The following is a 20,901-nucleotide window of genomic DNA, read 5'->3' as shown; positions in this document are numbered from 1 at the left end:
CCCTGGTTTTAAATGAAAACCAGAGGGAGGCTGGCTGCCTGGGAGGGCAAGGGGGGCTGTGTTCAGGAGCCCACCCCTGCCACCACCCCTGTGGAGAGCCAGCTGCCCTGGCCTGCCTGGCTTTGGGGGCCTGGTTTTCTCCACAGCCAGAGGGATGGGCTGGCCAAGCCAGAGGCGGGGGGCACAGCTGGAGGGGCTCTGGAGCCAGCGGTAGCAACTGCCCCCCCACCCCCCAGGCCTGCCTTTTAAGGCCACAAAGTGCCATCTGTCCAGGGGTGGGAGGTGGAGAGAAGACCCAAATAAGGCACAGGCCTGGCGGCTTAGAGCCAGGCTGTGGGTTAGTGCTGGGAGTGAGGCGCCGGGAACTCAAACCAGACTGGTGCCTCTGGCTAGCCCTCAGTAGGGAGGCTGCCAGACCCTGCTGCACTACAGGGCCTTCGTTCAGACTGGGCCTGCATCCCCAGCATGCCCTCCCTGGGGACCTGTGACTTGCCCCAGTGCAGGGAGTGACTCTCCCCCAGGACAGAGGAAGAGGTGTGCTGGCACCTCAAGACTGGGTCAGGGATTGGGGACAGGTGAGGGGGGTAGGACGCCACTGTGAGCCATGGCCAGTGCTAAGTGCAGTGTCTATCCCAGCCCAACCCTAGAGTAGGTAATAACAGCTGACACTTAACAGTTAGCACTTAACCCCGGGCCTGGCACATTCTAGTAAACACTTCCCATGTACAGTCTTAACTCATTATCCTCCCCCAACCCTCCAAATGGGTGCTAGTACCATTTCCACTTTACAGATGGGGAAACTGAGGCACAGAGCTCCTCTGTCCCCTAGGCTCAGACAAATGGATGAGTGAATGAGAATCTCTCTCCTGGGTGAAAGCAAGAAGGCTGGAGCCTGGACTTGAACCCCGGTTGGACTAACTCCAGGGCCTCAGTTCCTTTCCCTGGGCCAGCTGGCCCCTGGAGTCAGCAGGCTGCACCAAGGCAGGGAGGCCTGGCACTGGCAGGAATGCAGGCTCCAGAGGGGAATGGGCTCCCCGAGCCCTCCTCACCCTCTTTGCTCCCAGGTGAAGATGTAAAAGGCCATTTTATTACCCTTTGCAAGATGCCTGCCAAAAGAAGCTGCTGTCTCTCCAACCCCATGGAAGTTTGGGCTTTTTCTGGGATGAAACTGAGCAGACCATCTGCCCAGCCCGCCCTCCCCGCTACCCCGCTATTGTTCCCCTGTTTCTCCATGGCATTTCTCTAACGCGTCCTGTAACTATGTCAGTTCCCGAGTCTGCTGCCCATCATGCGCTCCCCTCCCCTGCCGGAACATGAGCCCCACCAGGGCAGAGACCCAGCCTGGCCTTTGCAAGGCCTGGAAAAGCGCCCGGTGAGTAGTAGGACCTCAGCGGCCTCAGTAAACCTTCTGTTCATGAAGGCATGACTTGCCGGCTGAAAAACGAATGCAAAACAAAATAAAAAGCAAAGTACTGTGGACTGCAGACACCATGCTCTTAAAAATGAGCATAAATCTTCTAACACCACACGAGGGGTTCCCTGAGTCATTAATTTGTGCACTTGTGGTTGGAAATTCTTTTTCATCCCGTTTGCTTTCAGGCATTTCTCTGGGAGCCCGGAGGAGACTAGAAAAACCAATGAAAACACAGTTTGACCATCAACATAGATGTAACTGGCTCAAAGTCAAGGGCAAGTTAAAATTTTAAAAGGAAGGAAGGAAGGCAGGCTAAAAAAATAACAAAACTGTCCAAAAAATCACAGAATATGTTAGTTTTGGTTTCAGGGTTCACAAAAACGATCCCCCAAACTCCTCCAAATTCTGATAAATGGACAGAACTACTTTAAGGGAAAACTAAGTTGTTAAATGGCCTTTGAGCACAGTAAATCCCAGTAGGGAAAAGGCCGAGGGTTGGCGAGAGGTCTCTTGTTATCCAAAAATATCACATACTTCCCATTGGTGTTGGGCTAGGGCCCTTAAAGCAGACCCCAGTGGGCTAAAAGCCCCCCTCACCCCAGCCTGGTGGTCTGTCCTAAAGGGTTGCCCCTGAGCCCCAAAGTCACCCTCTCAGGGGCTCCAGGCTAGGTCTAGGATCACAAACTCCAGCTCCATTCTAGAAGCCTGACTGTGGGCTACTTCCCACCACCAGGGAGGTCTCTATCAGTATTGTGTGTGTGCGTGTGTGCGCACGTGCGTGCACACACTCACACACACACAGCTTCCCTACCCCCTTCCCTGAAGCAGTCAATCCCATGTCACCTCCCCCAGGAAGTCTTCCCAGACAGAACAAGCTACCCACCAAAGCTTCCCCTTGAAGCTCTCATTGCTCCATCACTCCCTGTCTTGATCTGCACAAGGATGGCATCAGAGATAGTTTTGAGCCCTCTGCCCCCACAAAGAGCTCCCCTTCCCTTTGCCCAGGACCAGGGTTAAGCTAAGAAGCCCTTTCTCATTGGGCCCTCATGAGAACACGAGGCCCCGAGTGGAGAGGCTGCCTGTCTGCACAGTGAGGTGGGGCTGTGGGGATTCAAGTCCCATGCTAAGCTGAGAAGGCAGATTTGAGAAGTTGAGAGTGTCCCTGGGCAGCGTCTCTGACTTTTTCTCTCAGGGCACGGGCTGGGAGAGGGCCTGCCTCATTCACAAGCCACCCACGGGTCTGCTGGGTCCAGTGACCACAGCCACAGGAAGGCTGCCCAGGCCAGGTGTCCTCCTGGGAATTTACTTTGCAAATATAAATATTTGCTTCTGTTGGTCTGAACCAAGGCTGGGGTTGGGGTGGAGGGGCCGGGAGCTCTGAGTTCCCTCCAGCGGTCTCTGGGAAGCCTCAGTCTGTGTCTGGCCTGGCCCTCTCTTCAGTGTAAAATGAGGTTCCCATTAGTAGGTTTGGTGCTGGGGAGACAGGAGCAGTGCAGCAGGATGGGGGACATCATAGCCAGGTAGTGGCTCCAAGGAGATCGCAGGCAAAGGGGACAGCTGCTACCTGGGCTGTATGGTGGGAGAGAGGGCCAGTGTGGGCCGGGGCTGAGATGAAGGGAGGGCAGGGCTGGAGCACAGCACTGGCGCGCCCAGGAGCTTGGAGAGGGCAGCACTGGCCGGGGGTGGAGGATGGGCTGGCAGGGAGTCAGGAAATGGGGGCCTCCAGGTCTTCCAGATGGGAGTGGAGCAGAGGGGTGGCAGACATGGGCAGGTTCATGCAGCATTGAGCCCCCAGGAGATCCCGAATCCTCAGAGTGAAACATAAACCTGACCTTGTAACCAGTTAGGGTTGGAGATGCGGACAGTCCCGGTGCCCAGGAAAGGCCTGGGCCACAACCTCCCTTCTATTCTGAAGGTTTTGTGCTGTGTGACCTCAGGCAAACTTCTTCCTTCTCTGGTTCCCCACCACAGATGACAAGAGCTGCGGGGGTCCCTGGATGGGGAAGGGACATGTGTGCTAAGGACAGTGGGACATCGAGGGGCCGACAGAGGTTGTCTGACTCCAAGGGATCCCATGGGAGAGGAGGGGGAGGGAGCTCCTCTATCTTTCTGTCTGGGTGGGCTTCCGCCAGTCTCAGGGTTGCGCCAACAGACTGAGTGCCCTGCCCTGGGAGTCCCTGGCTGGGGCTGCTGCACAGGAAAACTCCTGGCTCCGGTCATACGGATGGACTTTGAATCTGGATGTGACCCTGAGCACAGCGTTTCCGTGTCCCAGCCTCAATTTCTACATTTGGACCTTCTGCACCGAAACACGATAGCATGACGCCGGTGAGTATGAGTCACAGTGCTGGGCGTGGCAGACAGGGGACGCTTTCCTTCCCCTCATCAATTTGACAGTGGGAGGGTCAGATAGGGGGTTGGTATACTGCAGACCTCAAGTCAGAGCCCTGGCTCTGCTCTGAGAATCCCAGCTACGGAGCTTACTAGTAAGTGTGACCTTGGCTGAGACCTATACCCTCTCTGAGCCTCACTTTCATCATTGGACATTGGGGCTGATCTGTCTGCTGGGACTCGCCCCAGAGGCAGGATCACAGGGAGGTCACAGCAGCCCTGCCCTCAGCAGAGCCCACCAGGGGGTCAGGACCAGCAGATTTAATACATCCTGGCCTTGGCCCTTCCTCAACTGTGTTCTAGTGGGAGCGGGCAGCTAGGTGAGACCTCAGCCTGGCTCCCTCCCCGCCATCTAGTCCCCGCTTCCCAAGGCCTGGATACACTAATAGAGGCTTGTCTAGGCAGGTCCTGATCCTGGCTCTTTCCGTGCTGAGTGACTCCAGGTCAGTCCATTCACCTTTCTGAGCCTTGGTTTCCCTATCTGCAAAATGGGGCCCATTCCAGTCTTTTCCTCCCAGGTTGTCGTGAACATCAGAGAACATCCCTGCTCATCATCAGAGTGAACATTCCCATTCCGCACATGGGAAAACCAGGGCTAAGAGCTGTGAAGGAATGAAGATTCTGGAGACTAAGGCCCTGGGAATGGGGGTGGGGAAGCATGCAGGGGCCTGCCCGCTGAGCAGCTGACGAGAAGCGTGGTCTCAGAGGTCGGAAGCAGGACAGTCCCAGAGAGCCATCACAGAATCCCCAGCACGGGCGCCAAAGGTTCAAGGCCTGAGTCTCTGGTGCTCGTATTAAACGTGGGCATTTTTCAATACCAAGTGACTTCCAGATAGAGACAAGATTCAGAGAGGTGGAGCACAGCTGATCTAGGTCTGGATTCTGGAATGAGGGGTCCTCTCTCTCCTTCTTCAGGCCACCGAGGCTGCTCTGGTGACACAGCTCTGTGGTCCCAGGTCCATGTCCCAGTGCTGGGCAGACTACGAGGTCAGTCACCAGCAGGGGAAACAGGTGGGGAGCTCAGCCCAGCTGTCAGAGGAAGGGCAGGGCCTGGGATGGGCCTGCAATGCCCCACACTTCCCCACCCCCATTCCCAGGGCTGCTAGTAGAGCAGTTTTCTAGAATATCCAGGCCCGAGCATCCCTTTACTCAGCTCTCACTGTATGGGTTTGGGAGAGGCCCCTCCTGTCCCATCCATCATCACATTATGCCTACCCCGGGCAGGCAGGCCACCAACAAGGTCTTTACTGTGTATTTATTTCATCCTCAAGACATCCCTGGGAAGCAGACTCTAGTATCATGCCCATTCCACAGGTGAGAACACTGAGGCTTATTGTGCGGGCTCTGCAAGAGCGCACGGCCGCGTGGTGCTCTTTAGAGAGGGTGCCCCTCCCTTTGAGTGGGCATGACACCAGGGCCACCGGCTCTGCAGCCTCCCTATTCCCCAGCCCTTGCACAATGGCTTGCACAATGCATGGGGAGTCCCCAGCCCAAGGCCACACAGCTGGGGTGTAGCAGATCTGGCCTGGCCCATGAAGCCCTGGATACTCCCGGCCCAGGCTGGGACCTGGAGACACTGCGAGGGAGATGGTAGATGTCAGGGGTGGCCCAGCCCTGCCTGCCTTGCACACCCACCATGCCATCATCAGAGCCCTCAGCCCTGATCGTGGCTTCTGGATGAACCGCCTCCAGCTGTGGGAATCAAGGGCGGGCTCTGCCCCCACCTATCCCCCACCGTCACCAGCTCCACAATGGCCTCGTGGACCTGGGAAGTTCTGCCCTTGAGAGGGAAGCCAGGGATAGAGCAGCCTTTGTCTGGGCAGGCCTACTAGGCCCAGGTGGCCCCCACACTCTGGGGATTCACCCTCCCTGCCCCCCAAGCTCCTCTGTAGCCTCTTTGGCAGCAGGCCCTCCTGGCTGGCTCTCCTCCTGCCCCCTGGGCCCTTCAGCCTTGCTTTCTCCCAGCATGGAGGGGAGGGTCTCATACCTGGTTCTCCATCACGACTGCCTTCCCACATAGGCCTGGTGGTCTCCTCTCAGTCCAGGACTCCTACTGGCGATCGGGCAGCTCCCCTGCTCCTCTAGCCACCCCACCAGAACTGGGGACCCCCCAGTCCCACAAGGAAACCTGCCAGGCCCCCTCCCCACCCCACTTTGTGGTGAGCTCTGCCCCACACCGGGGGTACTCTGGGTATGGGACTCTACATCTCTGGGCCTCTGGTCTGTGAGCCAGAACTCTCATAGGGTCCCGGGGAGGTGAAGCTTGGGTATCTTTCAAGACTGGTGATTTCTGTTAGCATCATGTCCTCCTGAGCCAGAGGCCATGTCTCACGCATTCATGGAATCAGAATAGGTCTTGCTACTACTGAGGCTGCTTTGGGGGCTCCAAACGGCCCCCTTTCACTGAGGTGCCTACGGGATTGCTTCTTGGGCTGGTTCCAGGCTGGTCTGTCCTCTGGAGGGCCATTGTGGGAACACAGCCCTTGGTGACCAAAGTCTTTCTCTGAGTTCAGGTAGGCATCGAGGGCAGGAGCCACCTGGTCTGCTTAGCAGAGAGGCAGGTGGCCTGGAGAGGGCTCTCCAGGTAAGCATGTGGCCACAGCATGGGGAGGCCTGGGCTGTGTCCTCTGGGAGTACTGGGGTGCTGGGCGCTTAGCCCTGAGCCACACGTGTGGCCTGCAGAGGAGGGCCCCGGGGTAAAAGTGCCCCCCTCCTGTGCCTGGGACATGCACTAAGCGTGGTATGCCCATCCCTCGGACCCTGACTGCCACTTAGCAACTGTACACCCACCACTTCCCGGAGCCCGGGTTTCTTCACCTGTGGGATGGATACAAGCATCCCAACCATGCCAGCCCGGACCTAAGCGGTGCTTTGCTTCTGAGAGCTGGGAGGATCGCCAATGGACACGTCCATATGGGTTTTCCCCTGAGTTTGGAGGAAAGACCTGGGATGGAGTGACTCAAGATGTGAGCTCCAGGGCATGTATGGAATTTCTCCAGAGCTCCTGAGGGTCCCCCAGGAGGGAGGCGGGTCCACACCTGGGGGGCAGCCAGCAAGGGTGGCTCTGACCCGCAAGGGTTGACCGCTCCCACCCGCGCACCCGAAGGAGGGCACCTGGCCTGTCCCTCAGGGGGTCCTACCTTCCTCGCAATTCACCCCCAAGTGCCCGGGACAGCATCTCCACTCACGCGCGGTCACCGTCTTGTACATCACCTTGTACGAGGGTCTCACCACGGTTCTATAGCTGAAAGAAGGGGGCCAGGGAGCCAAACTCAGACAGAGTCTTCTGCTGCCTTTCCTGCTCACCTGGATGTCCATGAGGACAATGTCCGGGTCCTCTGCCACCTCTGGGCCCCTCTGGAGCCTCTCTCTGGCTATATTCTGGGATTCAGCCCCTCCAATCCCTCCTAACTCCCCAGGTTGCGGGGGGTGGGATCCAGATCCTAACTGGACAGGGAGTCCCTGCAAGCTGGCCTGTCCCCAGAAGTGAAGCCTCACCAAGCAAATGCATGTGGGTAACTGGTGGACTCCTTCCTCCAGGAAGCCTTCCAGGTGCCCCAGGAGCAGAAGGCGAGGTGCTGATGTTCCCTTTACTCCACCCGCCATCGGGATCCCAGCCTTGCCCTGCGCTTCTGATGCTGGACTGTGACCAGGCCTCTGTTCATGCTGTGCCCCCACCTGGAATGCCACCGGCTTCTGAGTCACTGGGGTCTTGCTCACCTGCTCCCCGGGCAGCTCATGGGCCAAGGGCAATTCTGCAGCACTCGCTGAAGGTAGGTGCCATTTTGCACATGGCACGAGATGGTCCGGGTCACCACGTAGGAGCACCAATTCCTGAAACAGACCCACAGTGAGCAAGCTCGGGTGCTGTGCACAGCCCCTGCCCAGGACCCAAGGTGGGGGGGGTGAATGAGGAGGTCCAGGTTCTCTCCAGGAGCCCCTGAGCCTCTAGGCGGAGAGACCCCTGAACTCCCAGAGTCCTTTGGGCCCCAGTGGGAGTCTTGGGGGCACTGTGGCTGGGGGTGAATCCAGAGCCCTGGAGGGGGCAGCTGTGCTGGGGGCACTCGGAAGGGCTCAGGGAATGAGCTGCGGGGCACAGGACAGGAGCAAGGTATCTTTGCCCAACCTCTCCTTTCTCAATATCACTTCTCTCCCCCCGCAGCCCATCCAGGTCACCAATACCTCCTGCCGCCCACCCGGACATCAGCAGCAGCCCTTCTGTCCTGCCCCTCAGTGGCTCCCAAGAAGGAGTGCCCTAAAATGGAAGCCTGGCCTTATCCTTCCCTTGTTCACCTTCATGCTCAGTACACCAGTGCTCACACCTGCTGGGATCCTGCACCTCCGGGCCTTTCCTCACACTGGGCCCACTGCCTGGAGCACCCTGCCTCTACTTCCCCACTTGTTACCTCCGAGCTTCAAAGCCCTACTGTGCTGTCACCTCTCCCCTGTCCTTTCCCATCTCCACCTACCCTAACATAATGATGGCCCTCTGCCTGGATCCTGCAGCACTCTGTATCCCCATCAGGCTGAATGCAGCTGGCAATTCATGTCTGCCCTCTCCCTCCCCTGGCATGACAGAAGAGAGGCCGTCTGTCTTATCCTTGGGTCCCCTCTGTGGAACACCCAGATGTCCCAAGCATGGAGGACCGACTTCTCCAAATGCCGATTAATAATCATAGTTGTGCTGCATATATCAAGCAACTACTGTATGCACCGCATATATTGAGCACCTACTGTATGCTAAGGGTATTTACATTCATCTTCTTGGTGAGCCAGGCCGGCACCTCCCCACATTTTACAGAGGGGAGGGGAAGACAACTGTCCCTGTCCCAGACCTGGCGCATGGTAGAGGCAGATTTGCACCCAGGAATGTGGATGGCCCACCCTGGATCCTGACTCCATGCCAGAGACCTCAGCTTCTGTTTCCTCCCCATCTCCTGAGCCATGGTCTGTGGTTCTGTAAAGGCCCCAACCTGGGAACCTGCTGACCCCAGGCTTGAGGTCACAAAGGAAAACTCTGGTGGAGTGGCGGGCTCAGGCTGCAAAGGGTCACCTAAAACAGTGCCTCCTTTTCCAGCCCCAGCAAAAAATGCAGGGCCCGTGACCCTGTGCAGGCTGAGGGCTGCTGAGCGCCTGGAATGTTCCGGCCATCACAGAGGCATCTGCTGCCACCAAAATCAGTCTCCTGGCTGCTGTCCCACCCCCTATCCTGGCCCACCCAGAGGACAATGTCCTTGGCGGGTACCTGCCATCTAACACCCTGTGGGACCCTGGGGAAGTCCCCTCCCTGTCTGGTCACCCTGGAACCAGTCTGGGAAGCAGGAACAGCCCAGCCAAAGGCAAAGGGGGAAAAGGGATGGCTCTGTTTAGACCAATGACCTGGCAGAAGCTCCACCCAGCCCGTGGCCAGCCACCCCATGTGAGAGGTGACAGGCGCTTGCTACAGTGCTGTTGGGAAAGATGCAAAATCAGGAACCGCCTAAACAGCCGCGGGACCCCTAGACCTAGAAAACCCAATGCTGAGCTAGAGCGCAAGTTCTCCACACGCAGACCACTGTGTCTGCTTAAGGGAAAAATGCAACAGGAGGAGAACGATTGCGTTTCTATTCAAATGAGGATGCCCAAAGACTATACGCATATTCATAGATACATGTGCACAAAGGTAGGAAAAATCACAGGCTTGCAGCAAATGGCCCCCTCTGGGGGCAGGAAGGGGCTCTCCATCTGCTCTGTCCCCTGCACTAACAGCAGCCTTAGGTTATCATGCTTGCTGCACACCAGGAACTGGGGCCAGGGCCTTTCACATGCCAATTATGAGCACCACTTTACAGATGGGAAGACAGAGACTCTGGGGTCTGGGATGTGCCCCAGGCACCCAAGATGAACAACATGGTCATGGCTGAGCTGAGGTCCATCTGATCCTAGAGTCCACCCTCTTAACCTCTGGCTGGCAACTTTTCTTCTAATGAGCAGGTGGGGATTTTAAAAGTTAAATAAATACATTTCAAAAAGGCCCCCCATCCTTTAGATCCCCTGGGTCCCTGGAGCTGTGCTTTTTGAAACTGGAGTTTTGTTTGCTTGGCGAGGGGTGGGGGCATAAGCCCCTTTGAGAAAGTGACGTCAGTTGCAGCTCGTCTCCAGAAAAATGCATCAAACTCAGAGTGCAAGTTTTGGGAGGGGGCTTCCTGAGGGCATCTACAGACACAGGGCCATATGCCCTCACCCGCACACAAGCGCACACCCCTCCCTTCGTGCCCACACCCTGAACTGCGCTTGGGGAGGTGCGCCTGGGACTGCCCACAGTTGTCTGATCTGCCCCCTTTTCCCGGGGAGTGGGAGCTAGAGAAAACAATTTTCTTCTTCTTTCTTAATTAAAATTGCCCCCAGGTGGGTCACTGCCTGGCTCCCTGATTTATTTCTCATGACCTTGAGTTTGCTTGAATCTCCTGCTTGGGAGATATGGAGCTGGTTGCTGACTAGCCAGAGGGGGATAGTCAGGATATATGGGGTCCAAGGTCAGCCCCTGGCCCCTTCCCTGGGGTGTGGGGAATCACCAAAACCACAGCCCGCCCCTCCCTGACCTTGGAAGACCCCAGCCCGCACTGTTCTCTGGATAAATCTAAGTTCTTCTGCAGAGCCCTAGCCCGGATCCCCTGTAAATTTTCCACCCGGGCAGCAGGAAGGAGGTCCTTCTAAAGCACAGACTTAATGTGGCCACTGCCTGCTCTGAGTCCACCGTCCGCCATGGCTCCTCATTGCCCTGTGAGCCCAGACTGACTGGTCCTGCAAGGAGGGGTGGGCACCTCCAGGGGTCCCTTTCAGCAGCCCTGAGCTCTTCCCTTCCCTGTGGATGCTGACAGAGGGCACTGGCAGGGGCCAAGCCATGACAGGGCTCAGCCTGAGGGTGCTTAGGACGTTTGCTGAATGACCGAATGATCAAGAGCAGAGAGTGGGCCTGGGCAGGGGAGCCATGACCCAGGTTCCTGGAGATGGATGCAGTACTTGGAAGCCGGCCTACAATCCTGCTGCCCCTGTGGACCCTGTCTCCTGGGACGGGACGTGGTCAGTGAGAAGGTGCCCGGGAGCCCCCGATGCTGAGTCTGTGGGATAGAGCTAGGGCAGGGGCTGGGAGAAAGCGGCACTTCCCTTCTGGGCTTGCCACTCGTGCCCACTCAGCACCTCCCAGGCCCCCAGAGGCTGCCGGAGGAGAGAAAACAGGCCAGACCAGCTCAGCCTGGCACCGGCTGCCCCCACGAGGGCCCCCCTCTCATTTGCCCTCCAGTCCCTGCCATGGGGGCCCAGGGGACTTTGTCTCTGCGGGGCCCAGGGCTGTGATCCGGAACAGTGATAGCGCTAATTGCAGGAGGCAGCCAAGCGGGCCAGGGGCCAAGGGCCGTTATGAAAAGAAGAGGAAAGAAAGGAGACATATGAAGTGGGGGCAGGGTGATTAGAGCCAGAACCCCACTCTGGAGGCAAAGTTCTAGTCCTGGCCCTGCTACTTCCTAGCTCGGTGACCTTGGACAAGGCCCTGACTCTCTCAGTGCCTCACTTTGTCCATCTGCAGATGGGGACAGCAGGATTTCACACACACCACATAGCCACATAGCCCAGCGCAAAGAGCTGTGGTTCTTGGACTGGGGCTCATGCCCCACAGCCCACAGCCGGGGTCCAGCGGCTTCCCCGAGATACCTCAGCACAGTACCTTCCATCCAAGGTTTTTGCCTTGACTTTGGGATAGAGATTGCCAGGCTCTGCATTTAATACGGGGGGCACCCTGAGGCTCCAAGAGAAGTCACATGGCGAGGTCACCCACGTGGGTGCAGAGCTGGGATTTGAGCTCCCGGGAAAGGGGCTGGGGAAGAGAATTCTCCCCTCTCCTTGATTCTAGGACTTGCCCCAAGGAGGCCCACCCTGCAGGAGGAAGTGGCCTGGGACACTGGTGATGGCTTCTATTAGAGAACCACAGTGCTGTCGGGAACAGCCGCAGCAGGGACTGGGGGACATACAGAGGGGCAAGGGTGAGCCAAGGCAGCTCTGCACAGCCCCCAGGCACCCTGGTTCTGGGGGTCTCAAAGTCTTGCCACATTCCTGGGGCTGGGGCAGCCCCATTGGATGCCTTCCCAGGCCTCCCCCTCCCCAGGCACAAAGCCTCTTTTCTGCCTCTAATCCCTTGGCTGCCAAGGGGCGCCTGGGGTGCTGGGCTGGGAGGTCTGATGGTGTGTGACGTCCCCATGCTATCTCCAACAATGCTGGGACATGGCCACAAGGGGAGGTCCCGGCAGTTGAGGACCACGGATTCCTCCAGCTACGGGTCCCTTCCTCCACCTCATGTCCGTGATAGCGTGAACCACTATTCGTTCCTCCTGGGGTGGACCATCCCCCCTCAGAACAGGCCAGTGGGCCAGGGAGAAGGGGAGGAGAGGGTAACACTGAGGAAAAGGAGAACCAGGGCAATGAGGTGACCTGTCTGGGGTCACACACTGAGTGAGGACCAGAGCCAGGACTCCTAACCTCAAGCTGCAAACCTTTCCCAGACCCACCAACTGACACCTTCTCCTAGGGTGCCAAGGACATGGGATTGGGAAACTGGCTGGCTGGGATTGAGGTGCCGCTTTCCCTCTCTGGGTCCCATTCTGATCTGTAAAATGGGAACAATGGCATTGCCTGTAGGGCTTTGGTGATGCTAGGCCACTGTGAGCCTTCTGTGAACAGATGGCATGACAATTCCCAGTGACCACCAGCTACCTGCCCAGGGTCACCATCTTGCTCCCACCCAGGAAGCCCTGGTGGGTGAGAAGCCCAGGCTGGGAAGCCCTGCCCACGACTGGCTGGAGGGCAGTCTGGACCTTAAACCCTCTCCACCATCATCCTGAGCCCGACACTGGAAATTCGAATTTAGGGTCTTGGTTATCTTAGCACCTAGGATCCTGGGGGTTCACATTCATGCCCTGGGCAGGTCCTATCCTTCTGAGCCTCAGCTTCCTCTTCCGTGAAAGGGAGATCATCAAAATGCTTGCCTCCATGGCAGTTGGGAAGATTCTGGAGGTGGTGGGTGCAGGTAATTATGCCCAGCCCAGGTCAGCTGTGGTCAGCATGCAGGAGGTGGGAGTAGCTGTGATATGGGCCACCTGCCTGCTTCTGTCTGGGATGCCTGCTATGATGCCACCACCTCTGCCCTCCAGCCCTAGCCATGTCACCTGCTCTTGCTAGCCCAGCAAGGGCATGCTGGCCCCTGACCACTGCGAAAGGGAATTTCTGAAAAGAATTAAAGAATTGAGGCCCTAGGGGGTGGGGGCCCCAGGAAGGCCTTTGAATGGGATGAAAAGGCCTGAAGCGGTCTGGCTACTCCGCATTGTCTGCCTCAAACAAATGGCTGGCCTTTGAGAGGGGACCCCAGCAGGGGTAGGGGCTGCAACCAGGACAGGGGACAGGTTCAAACGCTGTTATCATGGCCGGAAAGACACAGATTCGAATCCCAACACTTCCATTAATGGCCCATGAACCCAGACAATTATGTTAATTCTCCGGGGTCTCAGTTTGCTCATCTGCTAAATGGGGACAGTGCTTCCTACCTTACTCAATCCTTGAAGGATTCATGACCACGTTGCAAATAAGGGGCTCCTCCCTGGGGAGATACTCCACAAACACCAACAGAGAGAATGTTCCCAGCTCCAGAAACAGCAGCAGGAATACAGAATGCTCTCTCCAGTCTCTGATTAAAATGCCAGGTCCCTGGGGTGGCCACTGACCCACAGATCTGTGAAATTCCACCCCAGTCTTCTTCCTCCGAGGGAAATAAATAGCCGGGGTACTAAAAAAAGCCGAGAGAAGGGAAAAGGGAGGGGGGTCCCCAAGGGTCAGCTGGGGGATGTGCTGGGCTTTTCCTGCGTGCAGGGAAGGGGGCCCTTGAGCTAGGGCGATGGAAGTCCCAGGAGGCGGGCTTCTCCCTCGTTGTTCCCCTTCCCCCACCTCTGGGGCTCTGGAGGTGAAGTGGTGGGGGCGGTGGGGGAGTCTGGAGGGGAATGCCGGCTCAGTCACACGGAGTCGGGGACCCCCGCACTGCCGGGAGCCTCCTCCAGATAGCGGGGCTGGCCCAGGTCTCTCCTCCCATCCGGCTGGCACCAGGTCCCCTTCCCAATCCTTGGCTTGCACGGAGGTTGAGGGAGGTTTGCGGGGGGTGGGGAGGGGTGCGTGGAGTCCCGGCCCCGGGGCTGGCAGGGCACAGAGGTGGTGGGAGGCGACCCTTACCTGCGTCCGGAGAACGGAGCTCCCCCGACGCTCCACGCGGCGCTGCCTCCCGGGAGCAGGAGCCCGAGGCAGAGCAGCGCCCAGGCCCGCGGGCCGCCCATGCTGCGCCCGGCGCCCTCCGCGCGCGGCCCCTCGCCGTCGCCGCCCCCAGCCCGCCGTCCCCGCCCGCCCGCGCCGCCTGCCTCCCCCGACGCGACGCGCGGAGCCCGGTTCCCAGCGCAGCGACCGGAGGGCGGGCGGGAGGCGGGCGCCGGGCGGGGGCGCGCGTTCCCGGCCTCGCCCGGCCCCGCGGCGCGGCCCCCCGCCCTCTGCACGGCCGCTGCCAACCCGGAAGGAGCCCCGGGGGGCCGGGCGCCCCCGCCGGGAGGCCCGCCAGGTGCCCACCTGAGCCCGGCGCCCTTCGCCGCATGACCGTTTGGGGGCCAGGGGACCAGTTCTGAGGTGCCCTCTCACGTGCTTCAGGCCGGGGAGCTGAGCCCGGACCCAGTGCCGCCACCCCTGGACTAATGAATGATGCCAGGGCCCTCATCCCCTAGCCCTGCATGCAACAAAGGCTTCCTGAGCAGTGAGCGCCACTGTGTGCAGGGCACCTCGCGTCCGCTTCACATCCTGTCTCCGTTTAATCTTCAAACCACTCTAGGCGAGGTGGGCACAATCATTCCCATTACACAGAGAAGTAAACTGAGGCCCAGGCACTCGTGGCTGCCCCTGCCAGGAGAAGCCCCTGCTGTGTCTCCACTCTTACTGACATTTTACAAATGGAGAAACTGAGGCACAGAGAGGCGTAGTCTGCCAGTGGTTTGGAAGAGCCAGGGTTTGAACTCATACCTTGTGACTTCAGAGAGGTCAGCTCTTTTTTGGACCCGGGTGCGAGAGGGTAGGGGAGCAGAGGGAAAGAGAGAGAATCTCAAGCAGGCTCCACACCGAGCTCAGATCCCGTAGCTGGATTTGATCTTATCAACCGGAGATCATGACCTGAGCCAGCCAGATGTGCCAAAGCAGGGTCAGCTCTTAATGACAATTAGGGAAGAGGGCAGGTAGCTTGTCAGTCTGGGCCTCAGTTCCCCATCTGTAACAAGATAAGGACTGGCTTAGAGTGGAGTTTCTTTATCTGGGGTACATGGGTGAGCTTCTGGGGAGACAGGTGTGAATCCCTCAAAGGTGTATACAAGTGTGTGTGTGTGCACGATGTGTGTGTGTGTGATGGAGGAGTGTGTATATGTGTGATGTGAGCATGTGCTAGTTTGATGGGTGTTTCTGGTATATGTGTGATGCCTGTGTGCACGTGTGCGATGGATGTCTGTGGTAGGTGTGTGTGCTTCTGGGGAGGAACCACAGCTGTCATTAGAGATGACCTCTCCAAAATCTCAGGACAGTCTCTAACCTTCTCTTCTGCCTAGATTGACATGCAGCAGGCAGTCCTGGGCTGGGGAACCCCCTGCCCAGCTTGGCAGCACACCAGGGGCCTGCCCTTCAGGATCCTGCTGTGGCTTGTTCAGACCCAGACCCAGACCCAGGATCTCTACTAGAAACACTCCAGCAGGAAGGATGTGCCAGCCCCTGCCTCCCTGGCACGGACCCCTGGGACTTACCAGGGCTGGGCAGCACCAGATTCTGTGCCTAAGCAGGGTGGTGCCAATATAGAGGGAGCTGCCCCCCCCCCAAGGGGACAGGTAGTAAGAACTAGGTTCAAACCCTGCTCTGCTGTCTTTGCCCCAGTTAGCTTGGGCAAGTCCTACCCCTCTCCAGCCTCAGTTTCTCTTTGTAAGGACAGCTGCACCTTCCTCATGTGGTGGGCCATTCGATGTCGTGGCCATGCCGGGGCATCCACTGTCCCCTGCTTCACATGGCCCCCCGAGCGTGCCCCACTTCCTCCAAAGACATCATCACAGCATCAAATTTGCTCCCTTGGGGAGCTGCCTCCCTCCCTTCCGTGTGCAATTTTGGGACACCAACTTTATGCTGGCTGTCTGACCTCCCAAAACACAGCTTGGTGCCTCCCTGGTTAGCCCTTGGTTTTGCCATGAGATCAGTGACTTCATCCCCCCATGACTGGTCATTCCCAAGGGGCCACCTCCTGAGAGAATCCCAGCCCCACCAAGCCCTGGGTAAGTGAGGAGGATGAAAAACCATCTCCCCAAAGGGCACTTTGGAAGGCAACTCTGAAGGAAGGAGAAGGGATGGGCACTGGCTTCTGTTCGACAGAGTGCCTGGAAGGGCATGTTAGATGGCTGGGACCCCCGCTGGGTGCCACAGGAAGAGGGGACTGCCACAGATTTGGTCCAGTGATTACTGGCATACACAGTCCTCGATTACTGCCACCAAGTTCATGGGAGCTGCAGGCCACCACAGGACTTCTCCAGCAAGAGAACCCTCTCTAAAAAGGGAAATTTGAACAAGGGATCCTTCCAGGAAAAGGTGTTATCCACATTTGGTCCTGTCCTGTCTGAGGCTGGGATCTCCTGGGGTCTCCTATAAGCTCCTGGTGGTGCTGTCTGGGGGTCCCTGCCTAGTGTCAAACACCCCCCCCCGCCCATTCCAGAGCAACCACTGGGAGCTGTGTGACCTGGGATAAGTCACCTCCCCTCTCTGAATCTCACTTCCCGGCCTGAAAGAACAAGCTGTTGGAGATTTTCGAGATCCCTTTGGCTCAGGAGTTAGCTTCTGGGCAAGTGTGAAAGATCTGGATCTCCATGTGGAGGTCCTGGGGGCATGGCCTTCTGAAAGCCCCCGCTTTAAGCACACACTTTCCTGGGAAATGTCATCCTGTTTTCTGGTCCTCTTTCCTCCCTGCGCAGGGAGGGCAGGAAATGCTGCAGGGACCTGGGGCTTGGTCATTTGAGGTTTCAGTGTTTGCTGAGGCAGAGAGGAGAGGGGACTGTTGGCTGTCCCTGTGGGCGGGGCCTCCTCCCTCAGGGCTGGGTCCTATCTGCTGCCAAGACCGGACCACGACCGCCAGTAAGAGCATGGCTTCCGTTACCGAGTGCTGACTGTGTGCCAGGAGCTGTGCTAAGCATTTTGCTTGCATTGTCTCCTGTCCTCCTCTCGGTCCCCAGTGAGGCCGCCTTAGTATCCCCAGGTGTGCGGCTCACCTGAGGAGGGCCAGGGAGGGAGGGGTGCCGGGTCATGTGAGCATGCCAGTTGAGTCCCACAGTGGAGCTCTAGGGAAAAACAGGACTTGGCTCAGATTTGATGCCTGTTTGGGAGCTGGTGAGGTGAGAGAAAACATGTGGGCACACACGTGTGGACCACACAGGACGCGGGGACACACACACACACCCCCTCTTGGAGCAGGCCATGGGGTCCGGGAAACGCAGCCCTTCTGGTGTGGATTCACCGACACGTCCACTCGGCCTGGTCCAAACAGGAAATGCTATCCTCATAGCAAATAAACCTGGGCCGCAGGCTCCCTTCCCTGTGAACCCCCACTTGGAGCCTGTGCTGAGGACCCCTTTTCTCTGCTGGTGTCTCCAGGGTGGGGGGTGGGCATGATTATCAGCTCTGTTTGCATACCAGATGGGCTGAGACCAGGAACCCCACCTGATCTGTACCCACCTTGTCCAAATTCTGGAAGTGAGGAAGGAGCTCCAGTGGGCTGGGGGCTAAGGGGTGCCCACAGAGCTGTGTAGCAGCCCCTGAGAGGCCCGGGCCTCCAGCCCCGGCACTGCCTGGGGTGTCATGAAAGGGAAGGGGCCCGGGTAAATGTCAGTGGCCTTCAAAGCTTCTGCCCAGACAAAGGGCAGGCCCAGAGGGCTAGACCTTCCCCAAGAGTTTCCAGGTTGGGGAACAATGTCCGCTTTCTGTGCCTTTGATCTGGAGGCCTGGCCCTGTTGCCCCTCTGTCCCAGAGGCTAGGACATCCCATGGGGCCAGAGAGGGGGGTGCTGCCCTCGCTCCCTCAACCCCCCCAAGAGCCTGCAGCTGCCTGGCCAAGTTATTTATGCTCCATGGAGCTGCTGTTCCCACCCAGCTCACTCCTTCCTCACAGAGCTGGGTCTGAGGCTAGAAGGGAATGGTAGGAAGGAAGCTGTCAGAAAATCATAAATTAGGGCTGCAAGAGGGCCTTCTGCCGTCCTCAGGAATCCTCGAGAGGAGAGGCCTGCATCTTTGGGATTGGGGGGAAGATAACAGAGTGGCGGGATACGGCACAAGCTGGCATGATAGGACTGGGTACTGGATCTGGAGTCAGAGACCTGGATGTTCTGTGTGATCTAGAACTGGTCCCTTCTCTCTGGGCCTCAGGCCTCCCATCTGGAAAGTGGGGGTGATACAAGACTTGGGGACTCTCCTGTGACTGTGCTCTGTTGACGGTGAAGGGATGGACAAATGAGAGGCCTTCTGCTTAACATTTGTCCCATTTCCCCCCCTCTGGCCCCTCCCCCCAAATCCTCCCTCCTTTCACCTTTCTGCCTTCCGCCTCTGTCCCATCTACCTCCTATAGAGTCACTTACTCTGTTTCTCTTTTCACACCTGTCCTCCTACAACAATGGGTTAATGAAATCTCCTTAGGCAGCATCCATCTAGCTGGGGGTGGGAGGGGCGGGTAGAGGGGGGGAGCTGTGTGCTCCTTCACACTAGAGTGTCAATGACTAATGTGTTGAATGTTTTTATATGTTGGAGGGCAGTAAACAGAGATTCTTCCTCACTTAAGTCCTAAATCCCTGGTGGTGGAACTTCTAGACTAATAAGAGAGATGTTTGGTGACCAATGGTCTAGGAACGAGGTCTGCCAAGTGAGAGGGCCTTCTGAGTGGGAAGGTATCTATCTGCCAGCCCCAGTGAAGTCAGGCCCCCAGACCCCCCACCGCTGGATACGTGTGGAGGGGTGGCCATAAGTCTCTGTGGTTAGATGAGTGTGGCAGGTGACAAGGGCAGGCAAGAGGAGCCACTCAGAGCAGAGGCCCCAGGACCCTGCCAGTCCTAGGTGGCACCTGCTGGGCCATGAGCATGTGATACCCCTGACATGAATGATTTCCATCAGCAGAAGTACTGCAAAGGGGGAAGAGGAAAATGAGAGGGATGGGAGAGAGAAAGAGCCCAGAGACAGAGGGAGAGGGAGTCGGCCCGCCAGTGATAGAAGACAGGTGAGTCAGGGAGATGTAGCAAGTAGATGGACAGAGAGGCAGAAAAAGAGACAGAAAGGCATAGAGGAAAGGGTGCTTTGGGAAGAGGTCTCCAGGTTCGCAGGAGTTGGGCAGAGGAGGGCAGGACCACTGTTCCAGCCCAGCACCATTCTGGAGCTTCATCCATTTCTCTGCACCCCACAGACTCTGGCCTCCCTCAGCACCCTGCCCCTTTGCCCCCAAGGGTGGGAGCCAGTCTCTCCTACCCATGCCTGGCCCTGGTTGACCTGGGCTGGTATCAGCGGTGTAACAGAGCCCTTGGGCCCAAGATAAAAGGATTCCCTAGCCTCTTGCTTGGTCTGCAGAGTCTTTGGGGGATGGAGGCCACATGGGGGGTGTATGTTCCTTGGACACTTGGACCGCAGGCTCTTCCTGCCCTGTCCTCTGGTCCAGCCCTATGGCACTAAGCCTGGATCCCTTGTCCATCTGCTCACCCCTTGGCTTTGTTCCATCCAGCCTTCCCCCTTTGTGGGATGTGACCTCGGTCTCCTTGGTGGCCTTACCTCCTCTCTGAACCTTCTAGTACTTCAGGATCTTCCCAAGGGCAAATGAAGCCAGTTCACCATGTGGGGAAAACTTTAGCCTCCCTGCTGCCCTCAGGTTGAGAACTGAACATGGTCTGGCCTGCTCATCCTCCCTCTGCCCCAGACCCTGGGACACTAAATGTGTTTCAGGTGTCCCAACCACACTGTATTCTCCAGCCAGCCACACGACTTTCCTATCCTGTCCCCTTGGCCTGCCAATGCCCACTCACCCTTCAGTCTCAGCTCAGCTATCAGATCCTTTGCCTCTAGGAAGATGTCCTATACCCGTCAAGACTTGGTCACGTGTCCACTGGGTTTCCCCACTCACAGCATTCTGTGCTGGAGCTATCTGTTCATTTGTCTGGTTCCCTTGATAGATCCATAAATAGGCATAGATGCTGGGCCCTTTTTGTACTTTTTCCAAGAGCTCTAGGAAAGATACATACCCCAGACCCCATCAGGTACTTTAAAATGTCATAGAAAAAAGTATTGTGATTAGCTGTGGGAAAATTTGCAACATATCAGTCAGAAAGAAAAAGGTTAATTTCCTCCACATATAAAGAGCTCTTACAAATCAATAACGTCAATGACCCAGTAATGAGCAAAAGGTATGAACAGACAACTCGGAGTGAAAAGGCATTCACCTTCACTCAAAAGAAAAGCAGTGCAAATAAAAACTACAATAAGGTAGCACCCTCCAAAACTAATGCTGCAGACTTAAATCACTTTTTTGTTTTTTAAAGATTTTATTTACTTATTTGACAGAGAGAGAGCTCTCAAGTAGGCAGAAAGAGAGGGAGAAGCAGGCTCCCTGCTGAACAGAGAGCCCTATGTGGGGCTCGATCCCAGGACCTTGAGATCATGACCTGAGCCAAAGGCAGAGGCTTAACCCACTGAGCCAGCCAGGCGCCCCCTTAAGTCACTTTTGATAAGATGGGTTGGCAAGGGTGTGGGAAAAATGTTACTTCACAACGCTTTCTTTGGAGCAGTTGGTAATATTTAAGAAAAGGTAAAATGTATACTCCTTTGACCTAGCAGTTCCACACTGAGAAGGCCTCTTACACATATATTTGCAAAGAACCCAAGGAATTGACCGCAGAGCTATTTGTAGTAGTAAAAGACTGAAAACAATCTAAACCTCCATTGTGGGAGACTGGTTAGGGCACCTCCACCAGAAGAATGCTGCGTTGCCACTAAACAGAA

The 20,901-nt window shown here is 57.1% G+C and overlaps 1 protein-coding gene across 11 annotated transcripts in view; it reads right to left on the bottom strand.

Moving 5' to 3' along the window:
• The window catches only part of EMID1 (EMI domain containing 1), a 44,358-nt gene extending 30,125 nt beyond the window's left edge, over nt 1–14,233 (bottom strand). For 7 of the 11 annotated variants that reach the window (XM_045081501.1, XM_013063460.2, XM_004766492.3 and 4 more), the window contains exons 1-3: nt 14,054–14,232; nt 7,526–7,639; nt 6,946–7,049 (exon numbers count right to left, since the gene is read on the bottom strand). In XM_045081501.1, coding sequence (XP_044937436.1) covers nt 6,946–7,049; nt 7,526–7,639; nt 14,054–14,154 — 319 coding nt within the window. In that variant the 5' untranslated portion in view covers nt 14,155–14,232. Of the gene's footprint in view, nt 1–6,945; nt 7,050–7,525; nt 7,640–14,053 lie in introns of all 11 variants that reach the window. The other 4 variants (XM_045081502.1, XM_013063461.2, XM_004766491.3 and 1 more) reach the window with 2 other exon arrangements.
• Nucleotides 14,234–20,901: the final 6,668 nt, after the last annotated feature.

Source organism: Mustela putorius, unplaced genomic scaffold (genome assembly GCF_011764305.1).
Source record: "Mustela putorius furo isolate JIRA1106 unplaced genomic scaffold, ASM1176430v1.1 tig00000578_pilon_pilon_pilon, whole genome shotgun sequence".
NCBI classification, from domain to species: Eukaryota; Metazoa; Chordata; class Mammalia; order Carnivora; family Mustelidae; genus Mustela; species Mustela putorius.
Note: the sequence above shows the minus strand (reverse complement) of the source record. Positions and strands in the feature narration are given on the sequence as shown.